The sequence below is a fragment of the Haliaeetus leucocephalus genome, unplaced genomic scaffold (assembly GCF_000737465.1).
Source record: "Haliaeetus leucocephalus isolate CR32 unplaced genomic scaffold, Haliaeetus_leucocephalus-4.0 Scaffold678, whole genome shotgun sequence".
In the NCBI taxonomy this organism is placed as follows: Eukaryota; Metazoa; Chordata; class Aves; order Accipitriformes; family Accipitridae; genus Haliaeetus; species Haliaeetus leucocephalus.
Genome location: NW_010973114.1, coordinates 4,942,261 through 4,965,741, shown reverse-complemented (window position 1 = coordinate 4,965,741; position 23,481 = coordinate 4,942,261). Strand labels below are relative to the sequence as shown.

At 41.9% G+C, this 23,481-nt stretch overlaps 1 protein-coding gene across 1 annotated transcript in view; it reads right to left on the bottom strand.

The window, feature by feature from the left end:
• KTN1 (kinectin 1 (kinesin receptor)) overlaps window positions 1-23,058 on the bottom strand; it is a 54,309-nt gene extending 31,251 nt beyond the window's left edge. The window contains exons 1-16 of the mRNA XM_010579814.1: window positions 22,536-23,058; window positions 20,777-20,914; window positions 18,158-18,325; window positions 15,681-15,811; window positions 13,628-13,744; window positions 10,877-11,017; window positions 8,669-8,775; window positions 6,973-7,105; window positions 5,840-5,927; window positions 5,375-5,541; window positions 4,663-4,731; window positions 2,736-2,773; window positions 2,036-2,126; window positions 1,646-1,714; window positions 877-914; window positions 669-759 (exon numbers count right to left, since the gene is read on the bottom strand). Coding sequence (XP_010578116.1) covers window positions 669-759; window positions 877-914; window positions 1,646-1,714; window positions 2,036-2,126; window positions 2,736-2,773; window positions 4,663-4,731; window positions 5,375-5,541; window positions 5,840-5,927; window positions 6,973-7,105; window positions 8,669-8,775; window positions 10,877-11,017; window positions 13,628-13,744; window positions 15,681-15,811; window positions 18,158-18,325; window positions 20,777-20,914; window positions 22,536-23,058 — 2,109 coding nt within the window. The remainder of the gene's footprint in view (window positions 1-668; window positions 760-876; window positions 915-1,645; window positions 1,715-2,035; window positions 2,127-2,735; window positions 2,774-4,662; window positions 4,732-5,374; window positions 5,542-5,839; window positions 5,928-6,972; window positions 7,106-8,668; window positions 8,776-10,876; window positions 11,018-13,627; window positions 13,745-15,680; window positions 15,812-18,157; window positions 18,326-20,776; window positions 20,915-22,535) is intronic.
• Window positions 23,059-23,481: the final 423 nt, after the last annotated feature.

The following is a 23,481-nucleotide window of genomic DNA, read 5'->3' as shown; positions in this document are numbered from 1 at the left end:
GCAGTACCCATCATGGGGTTTAAAGGAATTAGAAAGATGGAGTCAAAAAGATGGAGTCATCACCCTTCTTGGGAAGCGGGTCTATTTCTATTACCTAAAGTTCAGAAGAAAAAGTCTAAGGTGGCAGAGGGCAAGGAGGAGTTAAGTTGCTCTCTGCACACACCATCTAGAAACAAGTATCAGCTTTGCTGTGCAGACCCCAGATGTCAGAACCAAAAGCTTCAGCAATTTAGCTGCAGCCTCGTGAGAAACAATTTGGAAGATGACAGGAGAAAAATAAGCATTTTTACACCATGCTAATCCAAGCAACAAAGGCTCACACCAGGGCCTTGAAAGTCATATTAGAAGGTGGAACACAGGAAAACCATAATAGCTTTTACTGAGCAATCTCCTCTTCCAGATTTCAAAAGACCTCACTCTTCACAACTGCAGACACTGCACTTAACTTGCATTACCCCATCTCTTACTCTGCTGCACAGTTTGTTGCTACTACTGTGACATCCCACATTGCTATTGCCTTGCAAACAGAATTACTGTAATTTACCTTAACACCCGAAAGTCAGTTCTGTTTTACAAATCAACATGCAATTGTATGAACTGTTTTGCAACCTCTGAAGTCTGGAAAACTTACTGTAAATAAGCACAAGAATAGCTATTCTGTAACTTACCTTAAATTCTTCTTTTGTGTTTGAAATCTGAGCAAGTTCTTCTCGAAGCTGATCTTCAAGAGTTCTTATTTTGTCATCTTTGATGTGAATGCTGAGACATAGCAGAACAGTTAAATACATTTCCTCATCCAAGTCTTACAAAAAGCATTGATTCAGAAGAACATAAAAGACTGACAAACATTGTTTATCAAATCCCAGAGCTATTTACCTTTTCTGCATCCTTTCCAGCTCATGTGCAGCAGCAGCCTAGATATAAAGAGGATTAACAAAGACTTAGGATACATCACATGATTCAATCAACGTTTCACTCCACAATATTAAAAAGCTAGAACAAGTCATTTGGCCTCTCAGCACATGACTCACCAGCAAGAGTGAAAGGGGTAAGCTTGTCTTCACACACTTTTAATACACCAATATATACCAGGCAAGCATGCAATTACGCAAAGGGAAGACGATTTGAAGGAGATTCATTTGACAACCAGGATTATCTCTAATTAAACACTTCATTTCCACCTCTGTAACTAACAGGCCACATAGCAGTAACAGAGGGACAGCATTTTGTTTGGTTCTAAAAAGATATCTATGGCGAGGCGGGGGGATGTGCTCTTGGGGTTTTTTAGAGGGATGCTTATGACCCTTGTATGCAAATCCCAGGACTGCATATTCAAGCACAGTTGTGTTCACTCCTGTAAAGTGTCCTGCACTCTGCATGCCTGCAAATCTAAACCAACCGAGCAAATCACTTCAGTAACGTGGATATCCAAGAAAAAGATTTTGCTGATGAAGGAAGGGTAAGAAGCAGGCCTCCCACCAGCTATAAGAACTCCAGGGCATCACGTATTAACCTCAGTAGCCTCATACCTTTAATGTGCTTAAGCACAGCTCACTTAAAGCCAACAGATCTGCATTTGCATTTATGACAGAATAGGTATTGGGAAGAGAGTAAAATTAAATATTTAATGTAACAATTATTTTACCTGTTCATTTGTCAGAGCCTGTAACTTCTGTACTTCTGATTTCAGGGATAGGTTCATATTCTGTAAAACCTGAAGGAAGGAGAAAAAGAAATGTATTTGCACTTTGCACACAGACAGTATTTCAGGCAAGTTAACTCACCAGCACAAAGTATTTCAAGTTACTTTTTGAAGGACTCTAGAGGTAATAGTAAGGAAAAACCTCAAGCTTTCTTATCAACAGCTTCCCAGCATCAAGCATTGGCCTTGGCTAGAAGAGCAAAATCAGCAGACTTGTAGCTGAAAGAGCTGGTTTTAGACCCAAAGGCAGCAGCCTTGTGGGCTTCGTTTTGTACACACAGCCAACGAGCCTCTCCCTGTATCAGCTGGCATTTACACATGATTTTATTATACCTTGAGCTCTTCCTCTTTGCTGGTTAAGTTGGCATGTTCATTGCCTAACGAGTCCTCCATCTGCTTTATTTGTTTGTCCTTTTCCGCAATCCTGCACAAATGAGAAATGATGACCTATCAGTACTAAAAGGTCTTGGATGGAAATGGTACATGAAACATCAGGCTAAACACAAAATACATGCTGGCCATTAAGTCCAGCTCCTACTCTAAATCCTGCTGACAGTACACTTTGGGTCCAAAAGCTTTTCCATCCGTTTTAAGTGCTGTTTGCTTGCCAAAAATTTATGAGACATTCTCTAGCTCTGAAACACAACAACTACCCCATCTCCCAAAGGGAGAAATCTCCTGGCACAGCCATATAGCCCAAATATTAACAATTCTCATGGTCACGCACATTCCTGCACGCTGTACTGATCCCTGCACATAGGCAGTGGTAAACAGGAGAGGAGACATAGCTTTCTGTGTTAGCACATAGAGCCACGTACAACAGACTCCAAACCTGAGGCCAGACACGGAAGGGAAATCCGCAGGAAGCGGTTTCCCAGCTCCCAAGTCAATCTCATGCTAAGAAGTTAAAAGCACAGACAGCAACGTTTCCTTCACCGGTCCTTCCCATATGCACTGCACGTGCGTGGAAGAAAGGCAGCATGCATTAAAAGCCAGTAACACCTCCCAAATACCAGAGGAAATGAACACTCACACTTTGTGTAGTTCTTCTGCCAGGACTGAAGCTGAGGTCTGCAGAAAAAAAAAAAAAAAAAAAAAAAACACACAAATAGCTGAAAGTAAAGCAAGTCGAAGAATTATCATGTACAGTGAGCCAGGAATAGCATTTATATGATTTGTCTAGTTATTTTAAACTGGCACAGGACACTTCCAACTATTTCCTGGCTAAGGAACATTGAAGGAATACCAGCACATACTAATGTCCCTTCCCCTTTGGCCTAAAGCAACATGAAGGGGAAACATGAACCATCTTATTTGCCCTTTATCAGATTCAAACAAGCCACAGGGATCATCAGCACTTGTCTCCAAAGGATTAAGTGCTTTACAGGACATTCTGCTGACAACTCAAACTTAAAAAAAAAAAAAAAAAACCCTGCACAGTACATCAGGACTTGTGTTAAGAACAGAAACAGCAACATAAAATCAGCAAGTGGCATTTTTATCCCCTGGAAAAAGCTTATTCCCATGTGGTCACTCACAATGGGGCAGGGGAGACCCATCACTCTTGGTTATCAAGGCATCGAGTGACCTCTGCATACTGCTTCACATCCAGTTTGCTGGCAGCTGTGGCAGAACTTCCACGTTCTTTTGTGCTTCACATACGTGGTTCTCCTTATCCAGCCTTACCCTCCCCCAAAATCCTGGATCTTGCAGAGCTTATGCCCATGGGACCCTGTAGCAATTCCTATACTGCCTTATCCAGATCATACCATAAAGAACAGGATCAGACGGAGGAGGAAAAAAAAATAAAAAAATCAAAGCGAACAAATAGTTCCAGTCCCAGAGCGCCTCCTTAATGACCAAAACAGTTTCATCAACCCTCATGTCCAGAGCAGTCTCCAGTCCAACCTCGCTTCCCCAAAGTGCTATTTTCATACCCACTGTCCATGGTGGAAAAATGGCCCTGCATTTTCATGGCTAGTGAAGCTACATGGGGAAAGCACACACCTCCTTCCAACAGCCACCTTGGTAACCCAGAGCTAAAAAGTAAAATTTCCCTAGGGATTTATTTTCAAAGCCCTTTTAAAAGGACTGGGATGAGAGGAGTAGCTCATGAAGATGCCGTAAATTCAGAGTGCCTCTTCCTTTGCTATTCTCCCCACCTAATGGGTTAAAGCACTTCAAGCAAAGCCAGTGATATATTTTCAGTCTGATGTAGAATTTAATCAAACTACATCAAGCACATCCATGATTAAAAGAACGCAGTACCCAACTGCATAGGAACAGTCTCCACTTGTGCCCACAAAAGTTACAGCCTTTCTGAGATGATTTCCATGACATACCTCTACATGGAAGCAACTTCAGTGACTGAGGTTTTACATAGTGTTTACAACAGAAATAATTTCTCAGAGAAACTAGTCAAAGTAAAATTTTGGCGATTAAAAGAATTGAGAAAGGCATTGTGCAAGTTTGGTGGGGTTTTGGTTGTTTTTGTTTGGGTTTTGGGTGGGTTTTTTTCTTCTGCAAAGAAATCGCCACTGGAATGAACAAACAGCTTTATATGGGAGCTACCATATACTCTGACACTTTCTCAACCTGATGCACAAGGAAAAGCATGATCAGGTGGTTCACAGAAGAACTGCAAAAAGACTAAAGAACCACAAGACAGAATTGTACACGTGCAAAGCTACAGAAAACAAACATTCAGAAAGGTATTCTACCCTTTGGTTATAAATGAAAGCCACTACAGGAGGAAATAAGTAGATTTTTCCCCCAAAAGGGCAGCAGAAGCTTAAGTTTTAAACCAGTTTGAGAAATATTAGAAAAGAGGATGCTAACAAGTCTTTGCTTTCACCATTACATATCTCATACCCAGCTACCAAAAAAAAAAAAAAAAATCTGACTTTTAATGAAAGTTCACAATTCATGACTACAAAAGAAAGTCTGAGAACATGCTGTACCTGGGCTGCCATTTGTGAATGAAACTTCTGAAGCTGAGCATTCAAAGCATCATTCTGCTCTATCAGCTCCTTGTAAGAGAGCACAGAAAGAAAAGCAGGCTGAGATCTGCAGCTAGTCAACTTTTGCTAGGATTAGCTCTTAGCCATGATTATGTTAGTAAGAACAGTTTAGCATTTACATGTCAGACACTTTTCAAAGACACTATTTTTCTCCCCACTAAGATCAACCAGTTTGAGTGGAAGCTTAAGAACCTGTTCTGTATCAAGAGAAAAATATTCCCTGCCCCACCGTACACCATTTGGTTTCCTTGAAGCTCTCAAAAGATATGTCCAAACTGCCTCTCACCACTTGATGACAAAAGAGAGATCACTCCAGAAGAGCTCACACAAACAAAGGTACATGGCTGCTCTTCCAGGGTGTTCCCCAGACCATAGCATCATTTCACAACTTGGAAAATTGCCTGGGTCAGCACATTTCCCTGACTTGCCCAGAGTGCTTCTCAGGTCTGAGATGGCCCCAGACCTCCTCGCAGCACCATACACAAGGTCTCACTTCATAAGTTGCCAGGTGATAGACTGGCACGCAGTTATCTCATTCTTTACTCAGTGGGAAAGCTTTACTAAAGCAGCATTTCAATGATATTTACTGTGTTTCCATAGGCACAATGTGGGAGAAAAAAACCAAACCCTTAAGATACTTGAGCAATACTACCTGCACCTGCATTTGCATGGAGTCCTCAGCAGTAGCTCTCTTTTGCTCAGCCTCCATTAACTGCAACATCCTCTGCTCCAGCTGCTGTTTTGACACCATTGTATCAGTAAGTTTACTGTGCAAGCTCTGGATTTCATTGTCTTTGGCCACAAGCTTATTTTGCACATCTGTAGCAGAAATGTCAGGATTTCAATTCAGAAGTAGATATTTAACTTTTGGGGGAAATAATTTTCACTGTAAACAGGTAGGCTGATTAGAAGCCTCATCCCAGCAAGCCAAGGTTCAGCTCTCTCATCAGCATTCAAATTAACTGGTATCACAACATACTATTTCCCCAGGGTGCTGAAGCAGTATTTACTTCACCTGAGCTTTATTTAAGCCATTTACTCAATAATGCTCTTTTTTACAAATGGCAACAGCCAAATCACTGCAGTAAGCATTATTGGGGAATTCTGTGATACATGCCTTGTTGTGCTGCTTCATGTTCTGCTGTTCTTTTCCTGAGATAAGCCTGGATTTCTTCCCATCTTCTCTCTGCTTCCTGCTGCTGGACCTTCACATTAAAGAGAGAGTTGATGAGAAGAAGTCTAACCTTTAATTTATTTTTGAAACATTCAGACTGCATCTCTTCAGTGCTATTCCCAAAACATATGGCAATGAAGTAAAATTGTTTCTTGTTTCCATTAGGGCACATCAGAGAGACAGAATGCCCTATAATCCTCCTCCTAGAGCAGTTTAGCCTATTAATTTGAAAGGCAAATTGTGAACAGGATTCCATTACAGGCTCTTAACAGGATGGTTTCTGTAATATGAAAATGTAGCATCTTTGCCCTGCAAGTTCAGAATTAACACTAGAAGCCAGACTACCATGCATCACATAAATCTGCATCTAGTAATTAAAAAATGTCTCAACTCTAGATGCCAACTCTCCACCTGGAAGGTCTAGAAGGCAGGGAGAACTTCTGGTAACTAAGACTTAATTGCAAATATGAAAAAAGTAATGAGCTCTGTATTGGCGTTCTCACCCAAAACCACTAGGTTTCTCTTCTGAAAAAAAAAAAAAAAATTAATACAAAAGACCTTTTCTTCCAAAGAAAAGGAAAGAGATGCATCCAGAAACCAGTCCCATTTACATTTTGACTCTTAAAAAAAGTATGTTTATTTAAAAATTTAAACATACATTTAAGCAAAAGCATGCAGTTTCAAATTAAAAAAAAAAATCTCACAAGGACCATGCCATCTGGATGAACAACTTCAAAATATCAACTCTTGCTGGAATTGTACACTCATAGAAAGCAAAGTCCAACATCATCAGTTAAGTTTTTTAAAGATACTTACCTGGAAGGGTAAGTTTCACTTCACAGGGAGGTTTGTAATCACTCAAAACCCAGAGTACTGAATAAAAAAATTAAACCCACAGGCTGGCTCAGCCTAACTGAAAATAGACACTTGCACATCTGAAGAAGACAGAGACATTTAGTGGCCAGGGCAACAGCTGAAGCTATTCTCACACACCTCACATCCCACCTGATTCAGAACTTGGCTCAGATAAATAAAGCCTTGGGTGCGACTCAACAGGCAGGGAAAACCCAAGTCACCTTTAGCTGAGCAACTGCCTGCTCCGCATTCTTCTTCTGGAGCTCCTCTTGCTGCAGCTTACTGCTCTTTTCTCCCAGCTCATTCACCAGCCTAGCATAATCCTGGCGCAGTTTGTTCAGTTCAGCCGACTGCCTAAAAATAAACATTTTCACAGGTTTTTTTTTTTTACAAGAAGCACAGGCCATAACAACAGCTACTCAAATATCAACACCAAGTCCTATATTTGCAGCCAGAGGACTGTACTGGGTAGGCTTTTTGTTTGGGTTTTTTTTTCCCCACACTGCTTCATCCTAGCAAAGGGATAAGGGTCAGGTACTCTTGGCCATCAGCACAGCACAGCAGCTACAACCCACTGAGTCAGAAACAAAAGGTCAGCAATAAGCCACAAGCATCAGTTCCTTTAAAATGTTTGCAGGATGATGGGCATAATTTGGACAGGCTTATATAAACTAAAGAGGCTTAGCGTAAGGAAAGGTCTCACATGGAAATTCACATTCCTTTCCTCTTCCTATAAAGGATTATTGATCTCAAACTTACTCAAGACTATTCCTCCTAGACTACTGCATGCATCCCTACAGACTATACGTTGCCTCCTGGCCTTGACTTACTTTCATAAGTTAATAGATATCTGATGCACTCTCTCACTTAGGGAGAGAAGATGCATTTGTACAGCCCAAGGGAAGAATTTTAAAAGGCTCCCCTTTGTGTATAAGCAAATAAAAGCATTTTATTTTTATCTTAAGTTTGCATGAATTAAGGATTTTGAGGTAACTGCCAAAGAGATGCTTCATTTCTACAGACAGGACACCTAAAATCAGGGTACCAGTACCCTTCTCCACGCGCTCATTACATCAACCTGCCCCAGAAGAACACATGCAGGGAGCAGAACACACCTCTGCTGAGCTGTGCTCAGCAGCACAGAAGCAATTAACAGAAAGGTCCATATAGAAGCAGCATCTCTGCCAGAAAAGGAAGATACGGAGCCCTTTCCAAGTCCTGACAGTGGCTTTGACACTCTAGTCTCCAACAGTAACAAATCAAATATCCAAGAGCATAATAAAGTGCTGGTTTTGCTTTCTATAGGCAGAAGCCCACCAGCAGCAATTCACCCATCTGACTATACACCTTACCAGGGTGCTCAGCTTTTACAACACCACGTACAATCCTCTCTGCCAACTCAGGGGCAGCCTAAGTCATAACTCACAAAAGACAAAATCTTGAGATGCTTTTTTGTTTCTGCACATATTTGCAAGACCAGCAGATGGAAATCCAAGTGCCAGCCCAGCGGTATCGTTAACTGCAGGGCACTGATATTTTTTTCTTATTGCAAGACTGATTTATAAGTTGAGTGCTGTTCTCCCAGGAGGCCAGCATCAGCACCTCTCCTAAAGTCCCTGAGGAAAGGATACATATCCTGCCAAAAACACCAACTGTGGCTGAGCACTTCTGCACTTCTTTCTGTTAAAGCCTCAGCACCCATTCTTATCAATTTGAAGCCTGAGCTTTTAGAAAGACAGTTATCTGTTTTGAAAGCAAATACAAATAGCTACCTCCCCAGCCCAAAATATCTGTGTTCCTAGTTTAACCACAAATTCACAGACAGCCAAGGAGATAGAAACAAAAGGAGCAGAAGCCAGAACAACCCTTCAGGGAAGGCTTAAAAACACACAGAGCTCCGAGTAACTGCTAACATACTTGCTCTCCATTTGATTGGTAGAAGTACTGACAGCATCTCTCAGGATACCATTTTCCTGCTTCAGGTGGCTTATTTCTGCCTCCATCTGCTCACGGAGCTGCTGGAACTGATGGGGAAAGAAAGATCAATTCCAAAAAAGATTAAAGTAAGGAGCAATAAAAAACCCAAGCACTTGTAACAGTAGATAAGATACCACAATAGTTTAAGTAAATAAAACTAAGCAGATTTTTTGGGAGAAGGGCAGCTTTACATCCTTCCTCTCACACCCACTCTTAAACTAAACTGTGCAACTCAGACCCTTTTGCTCAAATAAAAGCAACGGTTTCCTTTTACACCAGTATATCAACCTATTTATCAAGGCAACCTTTTTGTTTGTTTGTTTAAAAGACTACACAAGTGTTACTTAGGATACCGATTGCTCAGCTGTATAACTTTAGATACCTGTCAATAACTGGATATCAATATATTCCTTTTCCAAAGGGAAATAAAATAAATGTACTGTGAATTAACATTAGAAGTTTACAGAGCCTTTAAACAAAGCAGAAAAAGTATAAAATAACTAACAATACACAGATTATAGCATGTAAACTACAAAAGGCTAGTCCTCTTCTAATATCCTGAAGTTAAGATTATGAAATAGATCCTTTATTTAGGCATAATATGCTTTGATTGCATTTTCAACATGGTTAAAAACTGAGGCAGAAAGAAGCCCTGATAAGCCAAGGCTGCTTCAGAATAGTGCAAACAAAAATCAGAAGACAGGATCCAAGGGAAAAAATGGACTCTGCATATGTAGACAACAGCATAGCTGGTCTTACAGCCCAGCAGTCTGCTTTGAAAATCCTCGAGCACATACAGCTCTAATACTTTCTTCTTCTACCAGTGCCAGTTTGGAGATATGGCTGACACCATTTCCAAGACCCAGTTTCATCAAATGGCTGACTCGCCAGTGAGGATTTTGTATACAAAAAAATCCAAACAAATGTTTGTGTAACACAAACCACAGCAGGAGATAGCAGTCCCTTGTAGGGCAGCCACCTCCAGTTCAGCACCACCACACATAACAAGTTGGTCCTTGGACGTTTGTTGGGGTTGGGTCCCCCCCGCCTTGTTTTTTTTTTTTAATGCCAACAGATATACAAGATTCCAACAGAATCAGGGGCACAAACCCCATATAACTGGAAGCTTTGACAATTACGTTTCAGCTTCTCTGCAATGCTAGAGCATATCAGCAGGGGGAGCAGAACCAGAGCACTGGTTCCTCTGCACATCCTTTCTCCAGCTTTACCTGAGACAGCAGCATTTGCAAAAGCCACTCAGTTGCGCCCAGATCGCCTTCGCCCTCCCCAGCCAGCAGTAAGACCCTCTCATTATGCAGCTGTCTATATAGGTTCAAATGATGTTATCCTTTGGAGTCCTGCTCCAAAACTGCAGAGACACTACTCTCCAAAGCGCCAAGACAGAAGATACAGTATTAAAGCTGGAAAGCTCACATGCTGGGCTTGGTGCTGTGACATTTATACAGGAAAAAAAAACCTAGAATGTGAAACCTAAGCACCAGTCAAGTTGGTATAAGGGGGCCATTTTTCTTAGAAAACTTAAACTTCTTAATCTGATGAAACAAACTCTTCTGAGGTCACTCCATTATAATACAACTTCAGGAGAGAGTAACAAGGGTCTTCAAAGAAATGCAAGTGTCAGCCATTCAAATATTTTCAGCAAAGCACTCTCCCAGGCAATGATATTTCTTGTATATTATGCTATGTTGTCACTCTGTACTACAATTTAAAAAACGAGATGTATCAACTGGTAAATGATCATTAGCGTTAGTGGCTCTCAAGTTGAGTATTCCAGTTAGATTTTGCACTTTAATTGAGTAACATTTCAGCAGAACACCACGAAGGAAAACTAACTAGATGAGATACAGGCTGTCTAGCTAGGACTGGTCTTTCACAGACTACAAAAGTCACCTATGAGAATACCTTGTCCTTCTTTCAAGTCAGGAAACTGCCACAAAGTTTCCCATCCTTATGCAGATGTGTTACACCACCAGCTACCAGCACATTGCATTCAAGGCTCAGGGTAACTAGTGAAGTCAATTTCTGTGTAAGCAAACAAATGCTGCACCCTGGCTAAAGATACGATTTCTCAGTACTGATCTGCTTGTGCATGAACATCAACTCGAACAGTTTTGGTAAAGCATTTACCTTTATCTTCATCTGCTGAGATTCTTGGTAGCTAACATGTATTTTACTCTGAAAAGTGCCGTGCTCCTTTTCTAGCGTGTTGATGCGCTCTCGCATTTTCGCTGTAAGCAACCCATTTCTCTCCTTTTCTGCAACCAGCTCCTTGGGTGGGAGTGAAAGGAAAAAGGGAAAGTAGTCATCTACTGCTCATTTCTAGAGTCAGTGTTTTAAGATAACTAAAAATATAGCAAGTGTGCATCAAATCAAAGTCAGCATCAATCTTTGCTCAGAGAAACTACAACGTTAGACCTGACCAAACTTCCAGCACCTTTATGAGGATTTAGGATCAGCATAATTTCACGTTTGTTAAAAAGAGCTTTGCTAGTTTAAATGCTGATCTTCTGTTGTCTCAGAAGAGCTGGAGCCTTATTTCTATCAAGTTTGGCCAAATTACAGAGTCCTAACAATTAAAACCATGGATATCACACAGGGCAGAGCTTATATTTTCATCCCAAGTTGGCAAAACTGAAGAACGCAGGTAAAGAACTGTGATGAAACAACAGAGCATTTTAGAGCAAATAATTGCTTTGTAGCAGGTTGCAAAGTCAACCTTTTTGCCAGAGGATATGGACTATTAGTACCCAGCAACAGCCAGACAAGCTCCGAATCCCACCAGCATGATGCCATATTACAGCTTTCAAATGAAAATACACATTGCTATTTAGATTAATCATTTATTAGACCATAATTCAACCTAGACACCTGAGAAATCCATAGAGCTGCTCCTCCGCAATATAAATGTACTTGCTTTAGTAAGCAAAACCATTAAAGTGCAGCTTTCAGCACGCTCCCATTGCAGAATGAGGTATTTGTACCATCTAAGCTTCAGGTGTCTCCAGCTATGCAGCACAGCGTGCGGTTCCTTAGAGTGCCAGGGAGCTTGACACATAATTTAAGTACTCTAAATTATTAGCCTGAATACCCTCCATCTCTTCAGAGTAATTACAGCTTTTTTCCACATTTTAATTTAAATAAAAGCTATTCTCTCTTTTAGATCCAACTTACTAGCTTCAGGAGGCTGCTCCCCCTGAACGAAGTAAGCGACACGAGCTCCCAAGCCCATGTTCACAGAGGCATTTAGGAACCTGAGTCACACCAAAAGTTTGAAGTCACTTCTGCAAATACAGCGTAAACAGCTTGACACAAAAGCCTCCTCCATGTTCTATTTGCATCTGCTAAGACGCAACAAAAAGAAGGGCACCACGACATACTGCAGCTTCCTTCTACCCCTCCACCAATTCCACCATCCATCTGCAGTCCTCACTAACCCAGCTACCCTGTCAAGGCAGTGCCAGAGATCCTGGGAAGATTAACTTTCACCTAGCTTGTGTTTTGCCAAATACCTCCAAGGTCAGGCACCTCTTGCTCTCATTTATCCTCTCCAGTTATCACCTTTATCAACACCCCTGTGGGAACACCTCTGCACCTTAAAGTCCCTCCGTAGCTTTTGGCAGCGTTTTCAGAGAAACACGTTAATTAGAAGATAAGAGCTTTTTGTCAGTCAAGCTGAGCTTTTTCCCTTGTTTATCCTGATACTTTAGCACTGCAGCAATGTTAGTTTTACCCATTTTCTCGTGGCTTTCAGAAATGCCCATTTATTTCGCCTTCTCCCTTCCCTCCCCCAATCCAGATGGCAAAAATCCCCGATGATCCCTACTTCTCCGCAGCTCCTGCCTTGCCTTCACAAGCACCACTTCGCAGATGTTTTTTCCCCAAACACATTAGCTTCCCCCACACCCAGGCTCCTTCATACATTCCCTCTGCTTCTTCAGCAGCAGATACCTCCCTGCTTTCATTCTGCAGTCCTGAGCCAGAGTTTGTTTTCCCCTTCCAAACACAAGTCCTTTCTCCCTACCATTACATACTGACTATCCCAAACCTCTCAATCCCACGCAAATATACACCTACCTGTGCCCTGCCAGGAGCTCACACAATATCCACTCCCTTCTTCCCTTCTCACCAGCCAAGGCTCACAACTCCCGTGTCCTCTGGCCGCTCTGCTCCCATCTTTAGCCACCCAGCTTTCTGTGCCCAACTCTCGTCCCACAACACAACTTTCCTGAGCCTAATGCCCATGTGCTTCCAAACTAGCCAAAACATAAGAATCCTCCCCCCAGGAGTCTCCAGTTGACTCCGTATCTGCCTAATTACTTGTTCTACCGTAACTACTTTCCTCTGAAATCTTCGTAAAAAAGTTTCATAATCTAGTCTTGACAGTGGTGCATGAGCAACCCTGTAAGTCTAAAGCAATACAAGCTGCAACTAGGGGCTAAGCAGGCAGTCTACACTTTCTGTAGCTTCCTTCTTGACAAAAACTGATGACTGTTGTGCCTAGAAGCACACAAGCATGTGAATGCTAGAATATGTACCAAATTAAAGCTGCAATGCAGAAAAGGTGTTTAATATTTACATCCACAAAACCATATTATACTCATGAAGTGTTCTTTTATGTAACCTTTTGAAAAGAAAAATAGTCTCAGCTTAAAAGTCTCAGTAAATGAACTCTAGAAAAATCACTGGAAAATAACTGCATAAATACATTAATAGCATCATAAAACCAAACACAGTGTCTTGGTAAGCTTTCCCAATATAAAAAATTCCACCTTTCAATTTATACTAAGCTCAGTAAACCAGCATTTGCTGGCTGCTAGTCCTACAAGCCCCTGCTCCTCTCCCACAGCTCTCTCTATGTCTGAACCTCTTTAGATTTACCTGGGTTAGCTGCTTGCACTGCTCCTTTGCAACAGCTGCCTCCTCCTTCATCGCAGCAAGCATTTTTTCTTTGTCTTGTAGCTGATGTACAGCTGCAGCCGACTCAGCCTTGCTGGCCTGCAGCAGAAGTACGTAAAAATGATCATACATGCCAAAAGTACTTGCACAGCTCACTAGCAGGCAACAGAGCAAACTTGAGAGGAAGAAACACCCCCTCCTGCCCCCAAATTGTCCGTCTGCATGGTATACATGGCACCACCAGTACCCAGTTCTACTGTTAATGGATCCTGAAGTGCTGATTTCATTAGACAAGGAAATGCATTTTCAATCACACTGAAACCAATTAAGAGAACAAATGGGCTCTTAAGGTGCTTCTGCATTGGAAGAAAGACACTCTGGTGGCACTGGGGAAAACAAAGAACAGCCATTAAGAGAAATAAAGGAAAAAGATGCAGAGATGCTGAATCATTCAATAATTGAGGTTGGAAGGGACTTCCAAGATCACCTGGTCCAACCCACACTCAAAGCGGTTATAATCCAGCAAACTTAATCTCTTGAAGTATCTCGCTACAAAGGGAAAAAAGGAACGCTGATCTGGTCTCTCCTTCCACTTCACAGGAGAGTCTCCAGTTGACATAATTATGTTTCTGCTGGCACACTGACACACAAAGTTTCAGAGATACTACAGTGAACAGAACTAGAGGAACAATCCCCACGGTCCTGTCACTTGTATACTAGTCCTAAAAATGAACTGATTGCAGTAAGGGGCAAAATTTCTAGACATTTTTGCTCAGACTTCACTCAATGAATTCTGATAACTGAAGAAGCAAAAAGTGTCAGTCTCATAAATGCACTCTGAATCTGTTTGTAAGTTCTCCTTTGGCGGTATTGTGTACATATGCAGGGCAAAACACACTGTCAATGTCTTGCATGAGCTACAGATAGAAAAACACTCACATTTCCATCTACAGAAACCTACATTTTTTGGTTGTATACAAACCCAGGAACCCATTTTGATCCTACAGGTTTAGCTCTAACAAATCCCTAAGCAACTTGGTCCAAATTCAGCGTTGAACCTGTTTTGAGCAGGCGGTTGGACTGCACAACCTCCTGAAGCCCCTTCCAACACAAACTGTAGGATATGCTACTATATTGCATTAACTCAGTTGACACATACCCAGTTCTGCATTTCTGTTCTGGTACCACATCTGCAGAAGAATACAGAATTGCAAGACTTCAAGGGTGACAAACAGGATGTTACAAGCACAGAGTGACAATCATAATGAGTCATGGGAGGGAGGAGTAGATATTTGTAAGATATCAGTGGTCACCATTCTCTTCTGTCTTAACACAAATATTAGAAAAGAACTGCCAAGCACTGGCACAGGTTGCCCAGGGGGTTGTTTAGTCTCAGTCCCTGAAGGTTTCAAGCCAGACTGGAGGAAGCCCTGAGCAGCCTGGGCTGACCTCAGAGCTAGCCCTGCTTTCTGTAGGAGGTTGGACTACAAACCCCCCAAGGTCCCTTCCAAATCTCAATTGCCCTACAATCCTATGAAAAACATCCAAAGAAGTCAGCAGACTAGAATGTATAGACTTAAGATTGAGAGGCTTGCAAAACACAGGATTAGCTGATCAAGTGCACAGCCACTGCAACTTTTTCTTAATTTCTACTATAGTTTCTCCTATTTACCCATTTGTGAAAGGTCACTCCTGAAAGTCACCAGAAAGCCTTCCCCCATGCCAATACACATGTGTCAGCTGCAGCAGCAGTCCTATATTATGTACCTTATTCTGCATGGTTATGTCTGCTCTTTATGAGCGGTCAAAAGCCATCAGCCTGTCTAGCCAGCCCATGGGATGGCAGATGGCAGCACACAGACATCTGACAACTGTTTTCTGCATGCAAAGCAAGCACAGACCAGCTGGAAAAAGTCTTCCAAAGACAGAATGCAGAAATCACATCAGAACATTGATATAGCTAATTTGACAGCATCTCTTCCAATTTCTGCTTATTTAATAGTCTTCTCTCCCTGCCCCCCCCACAGTCATTCACCTTTTGCAAGACATCATGAATTGCACTGGATTTTTCCTTTAACACCTCCACTATGCAACGGGCCTCATCTTCAGTGAAGATCATATTCTTCATGGCCATTACAAAGTCTTTAAATTTCACTTCAGCATTCTCTGCAACACAGAAGGGAGGATATATTTACTTTGGACTCCATACAGAATTATTTATTTTGCCTCGAAAGAGCATGTGATGGGGGTATCATTATGCATTATATTTAATTTCAGTCTGAAATGCCAAGAAGCAAGGGGTCATGAACATTCAGCAAAAACAACATCTCTCCAATTTAAATCTGATAACAATCTGCCAGCTGATAGTTTTGGGAAAAAAATCCCACCGCTTTGTTTGTACAGTTGGTAACATTTATAGTGTTGCTAGCAAAAAGACAAAGCATAACACAGATTTTGGAGGAAAATATAGCATAAATGTGAAAACTTGAAGAGTCCTTTCTAGTGTATTATGACAGTAATTCAAACTGAGCTATCAATTTAAAGGACAGCCTGGCTCCACAAGCAATATGCAACTGACAAGGTAATGAATTTAAAAACTGGCACATTTCTGATTACAATATATGGAAACCAGAAAAATATTCCCTCAGTCCAAGTTTGGAAACGATCTGCTGCAGAAGGAGTTCAGCAGTAGAAAGATAAATCAGTAAGATCCCTTTTAATGGCTGACTGAGTGTTTAAAGAGACACAAACAAAGAAACACAGTTCGACTGAACTATGCTCTAACAGGGACAAAAAAAACATTGTTCATATGAAAACCAGGCTGCACACACACGTAGGTCATTAGGTGGCCCCCTAACTTAAGTAAATGGAAGCACAAGGCTGAGGCATGCAGCATCTCCATCCAATATTCACCAGCGCACAACAGTACGTGAAAGGATTGGAGGGAAAAAAGGGAAAAGCTTAAAAGTGATGCTTAGTTCAGAAAGTGTCCCAAAGCTCTTGGAGAAGGGTCCAGGTCTCTCACTACAGGTGCTAAACATGCCATTGAAAGCAAGCCAACACATGGAACCCAAACCTCTCCAAAGTTTGAAAAACAAATGAAGAACAAGAAAGTGGTAGTGATACTAAGCCCCTAAGAGGAATTATCAAGCATAAAAATAAACCACTGAATAACAGAGTGTGGGGAGGTGGGAGGGGAAGCACTGACAAATTCTAGCACACTCTCTCCTAGTCCTAAATCCAACTTTGCCTTGGCCACAGACTTCAGATCACATCATTGCTGCACTGACATCAGCAATGATGCTGTTACCAGGAATATGCCAAAATCCTGAGACCACATTCCAGTTAGCTGGGAGTCTACAGCAGCTTGGCCTGGACCAGCCTGAGTCCTACGCTCCCTGAAGACAGGAATACCTTGCCCTTGCATCCAAGAAGCTTACAGTTAGAATAGGGGAAGATTTCTATATTGGGAGGGCAAATCCCAGCTGACACAGGAGAATTAGGAGCTCATATAGAAGGTTACAGCTTGCAAAGGAAATGAGAGGGGACGGGTGCACGTGAGAGGCTTTGATGCTGCAGGGCAGTAATATACAGCTATTGAGCTAGAAGCACCAGAGGAGCCTCAAGCAAGTGGGAATCCAATCCAGATACCACAAAGAATTGCCAGGAAGCTTTCAACTGAGCATTCTAGAAGAGAAGTCTAAGAAGAGAGGTTCCAAAGAGTGCAGTGAGTGACCAGGCAGACAATGTCAGAGAGCCAGCCTTCTGCACAAACCTGAGCAGGGAACCACTGCTCAGTCACTTGGCTTCTCCTCTCTGGCTGCCCACAAATTTGAGGGTCTCACCTCATAGCTCAGTAACTTTGGCATGCTTTGAGCAGGTCAGTGGCCTGTTTAAAGTTTCAGGGTAGGACACAATGCTTATGAATCACTCCAGGCCTCGATGAGAGAGTACGAAAGAAGCTCTCCTGTCCCAACCAGTTCCAACTGCATTGAAAGGAAAATTCAAAGTCTTCCTGGAAACTGCCAGACTACCTCCACTGGCAATTTGCTTCATGTACCTCTGTGTGGCAGAGTGGCTGGTCAGTCCCAGCTAGCTCCATGAACAGCTCTAGAGCATACAAGCTGCACTCCCAGTGTCAAGCAGACTGCAACAGCCCCTGCTGAAAGCTCCAGAGTCCATCACTGTTAGCGATGCCTAAACTATCTACTGTAAAACTAGCTCACATGCATCTGTGTGGTCTGCGATCACCCATTTGCTCACTGTGAAGACACAAAAGCCTACAGTCAGCGTTAAAAGGATTCAGATGGTGCAAAGCCCTTTCAACAGTGCCAAAGACAGAGGAGAAACAAGCACAGACAAGAACAGTGTCCTGCAGCCACAAATGTTTTCCTCAAATCACTTCTTCCTAGCAAATAAGTGAGGATCCCTCTCCCTACAGACACAGCATGTTTTCCCTGTTCAGGTGCGCAAGCAGGCTATGCCAGACAAACTGCATTATCAGTTTCTCACCTTTATCCGTCTCATTCTTCAGTTTCTTGCCACCGCTCTTCTGGATCCCCTCATTCACGTTTTGTTTTGCTACTTCAACCGCTTCTCGCTTTTCCAAAGTCCCAGCATCAGAATTATCCATCAAAGGAATATAAGTGGTTGCTTGAATAAGAGGTTCATCCACCAAAACTGTAATCAAAAGTCCACAGGATTGGTTAAAGCTTTGTAATAATTAACATCAACATTTTTAGAAAAGGTGCATAACATATTAGAGAGTTGGATTAAAGCATCTCTAGCCTCAATAGTTATTTATACTCTCTATTTCTATTATCCTTCACAGCTTAACTCATTAAAGCTCTTCAGGTAAGTTCATTAAATAAAGGTCTCTAATGCATAGTAATTTAATAGCTTCAATTAAATTTCTATTTCCAAAGCTGCCTTTTAGCATTTTAAAAAGTAGCAGAGAAGAACCTTTACATTTGACTTTCATTTCACTTTAATGAGAAAGTTGCACATAGCATCAATGAGATTGCTTTAGTTGTGGCTGCATATGAAATCTTTCAGCATCCCTGAAATGTGAGTATAGTAAAGTCTTTTGTCCTTATTCTGTTAAAAGCTGGCACCTTACTGCCAGCATTTTCACCCAGATTACATCATCTGTGAACAAAACCATTTAGACAGAATGTGCAGTAGGGACAGCAATCAAGCTTATTTCACATGCAGACTCAACTGCACTTAACGAAGATAGCTCATGTGTCAGCGCAGGCTTTAGGCATCATTAATACTCAGAGAGGTACCCAGAGGTACTGACCAGCCTCGGGTCTCCATTCACACAGCACTGTATAAACGTGGTGAGAATCAGCCTCTGTCCAAAGAACTTTTCAGCCTGCGCTGCCGAGACAAAAGCAGGGGAGGGGAGCGGAAGAGCAACAGACCAGGGACAACAGATACGGCCAGCAGAGCTGGATTTGCTGTTTGCCCAGCTTCTGAGCTGCTGGTCTGCACTGCCTGAAGTATGCAAGATGTTGTGCAGAGAGCCATGCCACAGCAGGAAAGCACACTGACCCAGCCAGCCGACTGAAGGGCTGACGGACAACAGATGCCACGCAGCAGACCAGAGAGGAGGAATTGGGTGGGATGCAAGGTTTCAGACAGCAGTGCAAGACAAATAAGCATTCCTGGCTGCCAGAGAGCCCATTATAAAACACTTTTGAATTCTGGCTGCTGTTAATAATCAGAATAGGCCAGATGGACCTTTTTGTGTCACCTGCTAGTCTTTCCACTTAAGCAGTCAGCAAACACCTGCAGGTACACTGCAAGCTCAGAAGTGAGGAGAGCTCTGCTCTAGCAGAAATATCCACCGCCTAATACAGTTACCACCCTCACCTTTTCCCTTCCTCTCCTCATTAACTTCCCCTCCTCATTTTATTCCCCTCCTTTCAAAATCTATTTAATATCACTGAGACATTTTGCAGCATCAGTAACATCTGAAATCCCCATAGCACTGTCTTGGTTAATCTGGATGCCCACTGCAGCTAATTTTTGCTCTGTCATTTTGGAGAGGTGGTTTTAAAAGACAACAGCTTGCATTCAAATAATGGATGAGCTATTCCCATGTAGCACTGACAGCTTCGCTTTAGTGCTGCCTGAGCTGGTACTAACACTTATTTGCCACATACAGACAAGTTTGTAGTCCATAAAGTGACCCCTCAAAAAAGGGCAATGGATGCATCAGGAAAAGCACAAGAACGTCCATAAAAGACAATCGCATCCTAGGTTCCCCACCAGCAGGTTTCTTCCAGGAACAACTTGAAAGTGTTTCAGTTGTTACAACATGTAGGAACCCTACACTGCTTGGAACCCCACCCTGGTCTGACCAGGGCCCATGACTGATCTGGACCCTGGTGACCTGACCAAAGAAGAAAGGAAACAGTGACCAACACTGTCTACTCCAGGAGCGCCCACCAGCCGCCAACTTCTTCATAGCTGTCCCAGTAAAGAAGAGTTCTGAGAAGCTAACAAGGTGGCCTCACAGAACTTCATGGTCACGGTCTTCCCAAAAGCCACAGGCACAACAGCACTCATTGTAAAAAAACAAACACAGAGGCAGACTGAGCCAAGAGGAGACAAGAAACAGCATCTTGGCAGAGAACGAGGGATGACTAACAGTAAAGGCCTTGACAGCAAAGATGAACAGTTTATGTTGGAGCAACAACTAGCTAACAAAAGGACAATAAGGGAGGAACGTGGTCAAAGCAACCGGCTAAAAAAACTGCAGTCTTGTTTGGGGCAGATGACTGCAGCAGTTCCAGACATGCCTTGCTCAGAGCAACTTAAGAGCCTGCTCAGCTTATCATCTAAGTCAACCCATTACTCCTCAATTCAAGTGTGGATGTTTGGACCCAAAAGAGCTCAGAAAGGTTCACAGCATCATCCTATGTTCAGTGGTACCAGATGTTCATAAAATAAAAACAGTATCTCAGTCTGAACGATCTTTCCTACCTGGAATTCCTGCTTTTTCAAATTCAAAGTTATTCTTCTATGAGTTTCTTTTCCAAAGAAAGAGAAACTAAAGTGTGGATGGCAAAAAGGTCTAATAGTCAAGTTTATCTGAACTAAGTCGCAGTCGTGTGTTCTCACCATTATCAACTTTCTGCTTCTTTGCAGAGACTTTCTTCTTTCCAGATACATTTTCTTGCTTTATCTCCTGGTGGAGCAGCACTGGGTCTTGCTTTTTGGCAGGAGATACAACAGAATCAGTCTTACTGTCTTGATCATCTGTAACAGACAATTAAGACAATATGCTCTTCTGTATATTCTCATGATCACTTTTAAATCAGTAAATCTATAATAATCAAAGTCCACTCCCAGAAAAGAGAAACCCATGTATTTTAAATCATAACACAAAGTTATCCATACATACGTACACACATGCTTTCACAAACACGTACACTTCCCATATCAGATGAGACCCCAAAGCAATAGGAAGGTTTAGCAGAATCAAAAGCCACAGCACATAGTGTTTTAACAGACAGGAATCTTATCTGCAAGCAGAACATACGGCAATGCAAGTAACAGTTTAACAAATCCAATCCGGGTTTTACTGCAACAGAGCAGACGGCACATGTTACCCATATTAGTTTCTTATTTGCAGGAAGTATTTTATTCCCCCCCGCCATGAACCCACTTAAGCACTTTAAATACACACCCCCAATAGCTACTGGGACTGTGAGAAGCAGAAAATAAGTGTTTCACATTACGGAACAGTTCTTTTAAAAAGTTGTTTCTAGTGAGAAATTTTTTATCTTTTTGAACAGCCTGTGCTATATAATATTCTTGTCAGAGCTGACACACACAATACAGGGTTATGGTGTTAGCTCCTGTAATCAAGGATAAGAGTTAGTTGTGGCTGCCCTCAGAACAGTGCTTGCAGACCACATTTTAACCATGCCACAGAGATTTTTGGAGAACACCCACAAACAAGATTTGATACTTTTTTGTTGGTAGTGGGTGGGTCTTTTTTCTCCCTTTTTTTTTTTGAAAAAGAAAAAAATCCACCACATCAAGCAGCAATGTCCTTCTTTTTCCTCACTCCCTGTAGCAAACCTGTTGCACCTGCATCTCAAAAGGGTGATCTGCAAATATCTCCGTTTTCACTTATTTCTGAAACTGGGTATTTTCATTTTTTTTAACTTCTATCCATAGTCAGACAACCACACTGAGACATATCAACTTCTGCTGAGGATATGGTCAAGACAGTCACAGGTTATTCTGACTACAGTTTCCAGTCTGTTCTAGGTTGGATGTTTCAGCTACAACAGCTGGACCAGTTTTCTTTTAGCATCAGTTCCATTCAATTATAGAGGTGTAGCAGGTGGGATGCAGCTGTAAGTTCTTCTTTCCATGAATCAGCCACCAAACACCTCTTTGTACATTAAGCCTGCACTTAAACAGTGATTTACTTTGCACACTATGCTGCGAGGTTTCTCTAGATGGCCCTCCTTATCAGAACAACTGCTCTTAGGACTCAACTTTTTCATAGCTTGGCATCAGAACACACACAGCAAACATCTAATGACTTCTTTCAGGAAATCAAAATTTTGACAGCTTGAGAGAAAAGTAGCCAAACCATAGAGCAAAGCAGAGATATGAGCTACTCTTTCACTCAACAATCTTTAATAGAAGAAAGCAAGGAGGGGGAGGAGGAAAACCAGAGCATTGCTGCCAGATGAAAAACAGGGGGGAAAAAAAGCAATAGCTCATAAAAAGGAAAAGGTTAGAAGTGAGCTTTGCCCCATAGAGATCAGGCAGAACAGTTGTAAGAGACACTCTGTGGCCTTGCAAAAAGCAGAACACAGTTTTGGCGTTCTGTGCAAGAAGCATATGCAACATCAGATACCCATTCCATTTTTCTGCTTCTTCTGCCCAGACTTCTTCTTAGATGCTGCTGATTCAGATGGTGGAGTGGGCTGTTTTGTAACAGGGACTGGATCTACTTTCTTGCCTGAAGACTTGGATCCTTCCGACTCCTTAGTTACATGATCATCTTGAACAGCCTTATGCTTCTTCTCCTTCTTCTTCCGTTCTCTAACGCCAGTAGATGCTTCAGTCACACTCAAGGGAACAGGAGGGACGTGCTCTTCATCTGTACTCAGGGCATCAGAAAGCTTAAAGTCCCGAGGTGTACTTTCAGAGTCAGACTCGTGGATGTTCCCGTTCTGAGCTTCTTTCTTCTTGTTCTTCTTCTTCTCAGTTTTCTTTTTATCAGTCTTGGTAGGTGGAAACTTTAGGTCCCTTTTCTGTTTTGCAAGGACTTCATCATATAAAGTTTCTTTCATGAAAAGCCAGAAGAAGAGGAAGATGACTGTAATAACCACAGAAGGAATGAGGATGATAAAGTAGGTAGACTCGTAGAACTCCATTGTGCTTTTTCTTAGCTATACTTAAAAAAAACCTATAGAGGAAAAAGAAAAAAAAAATTAGGTTTTGAACACATTTTCCTTTATATTGTTTCTCCCACCAATTATAAAAGCAGCTTTGTCACTGTTTTAGAGAAATCTTAAAATAGCTTTTAATAAAATTGCCAAACTATATCGATCATGGAACAACTTCTGGAATCATTTACCATTTGCTTCAAAGTTGTTAGCCTGGATAGGAAGGAACTGCAGTTTGCAAGACTGCTGATCTTGGAAGAGAGCAGTTCTCCTTTTTCCTTACTTTTCTTCATCTTTGTCATTCTCCCTTCCCAAGTGAATTTCATAAAGTTAAAGCTTTTGATTTCAGAAATACATGACAGCACTTTCAGAAGCTGTGAATTAAGGGCCAGTACATGCAGAGCAACACTT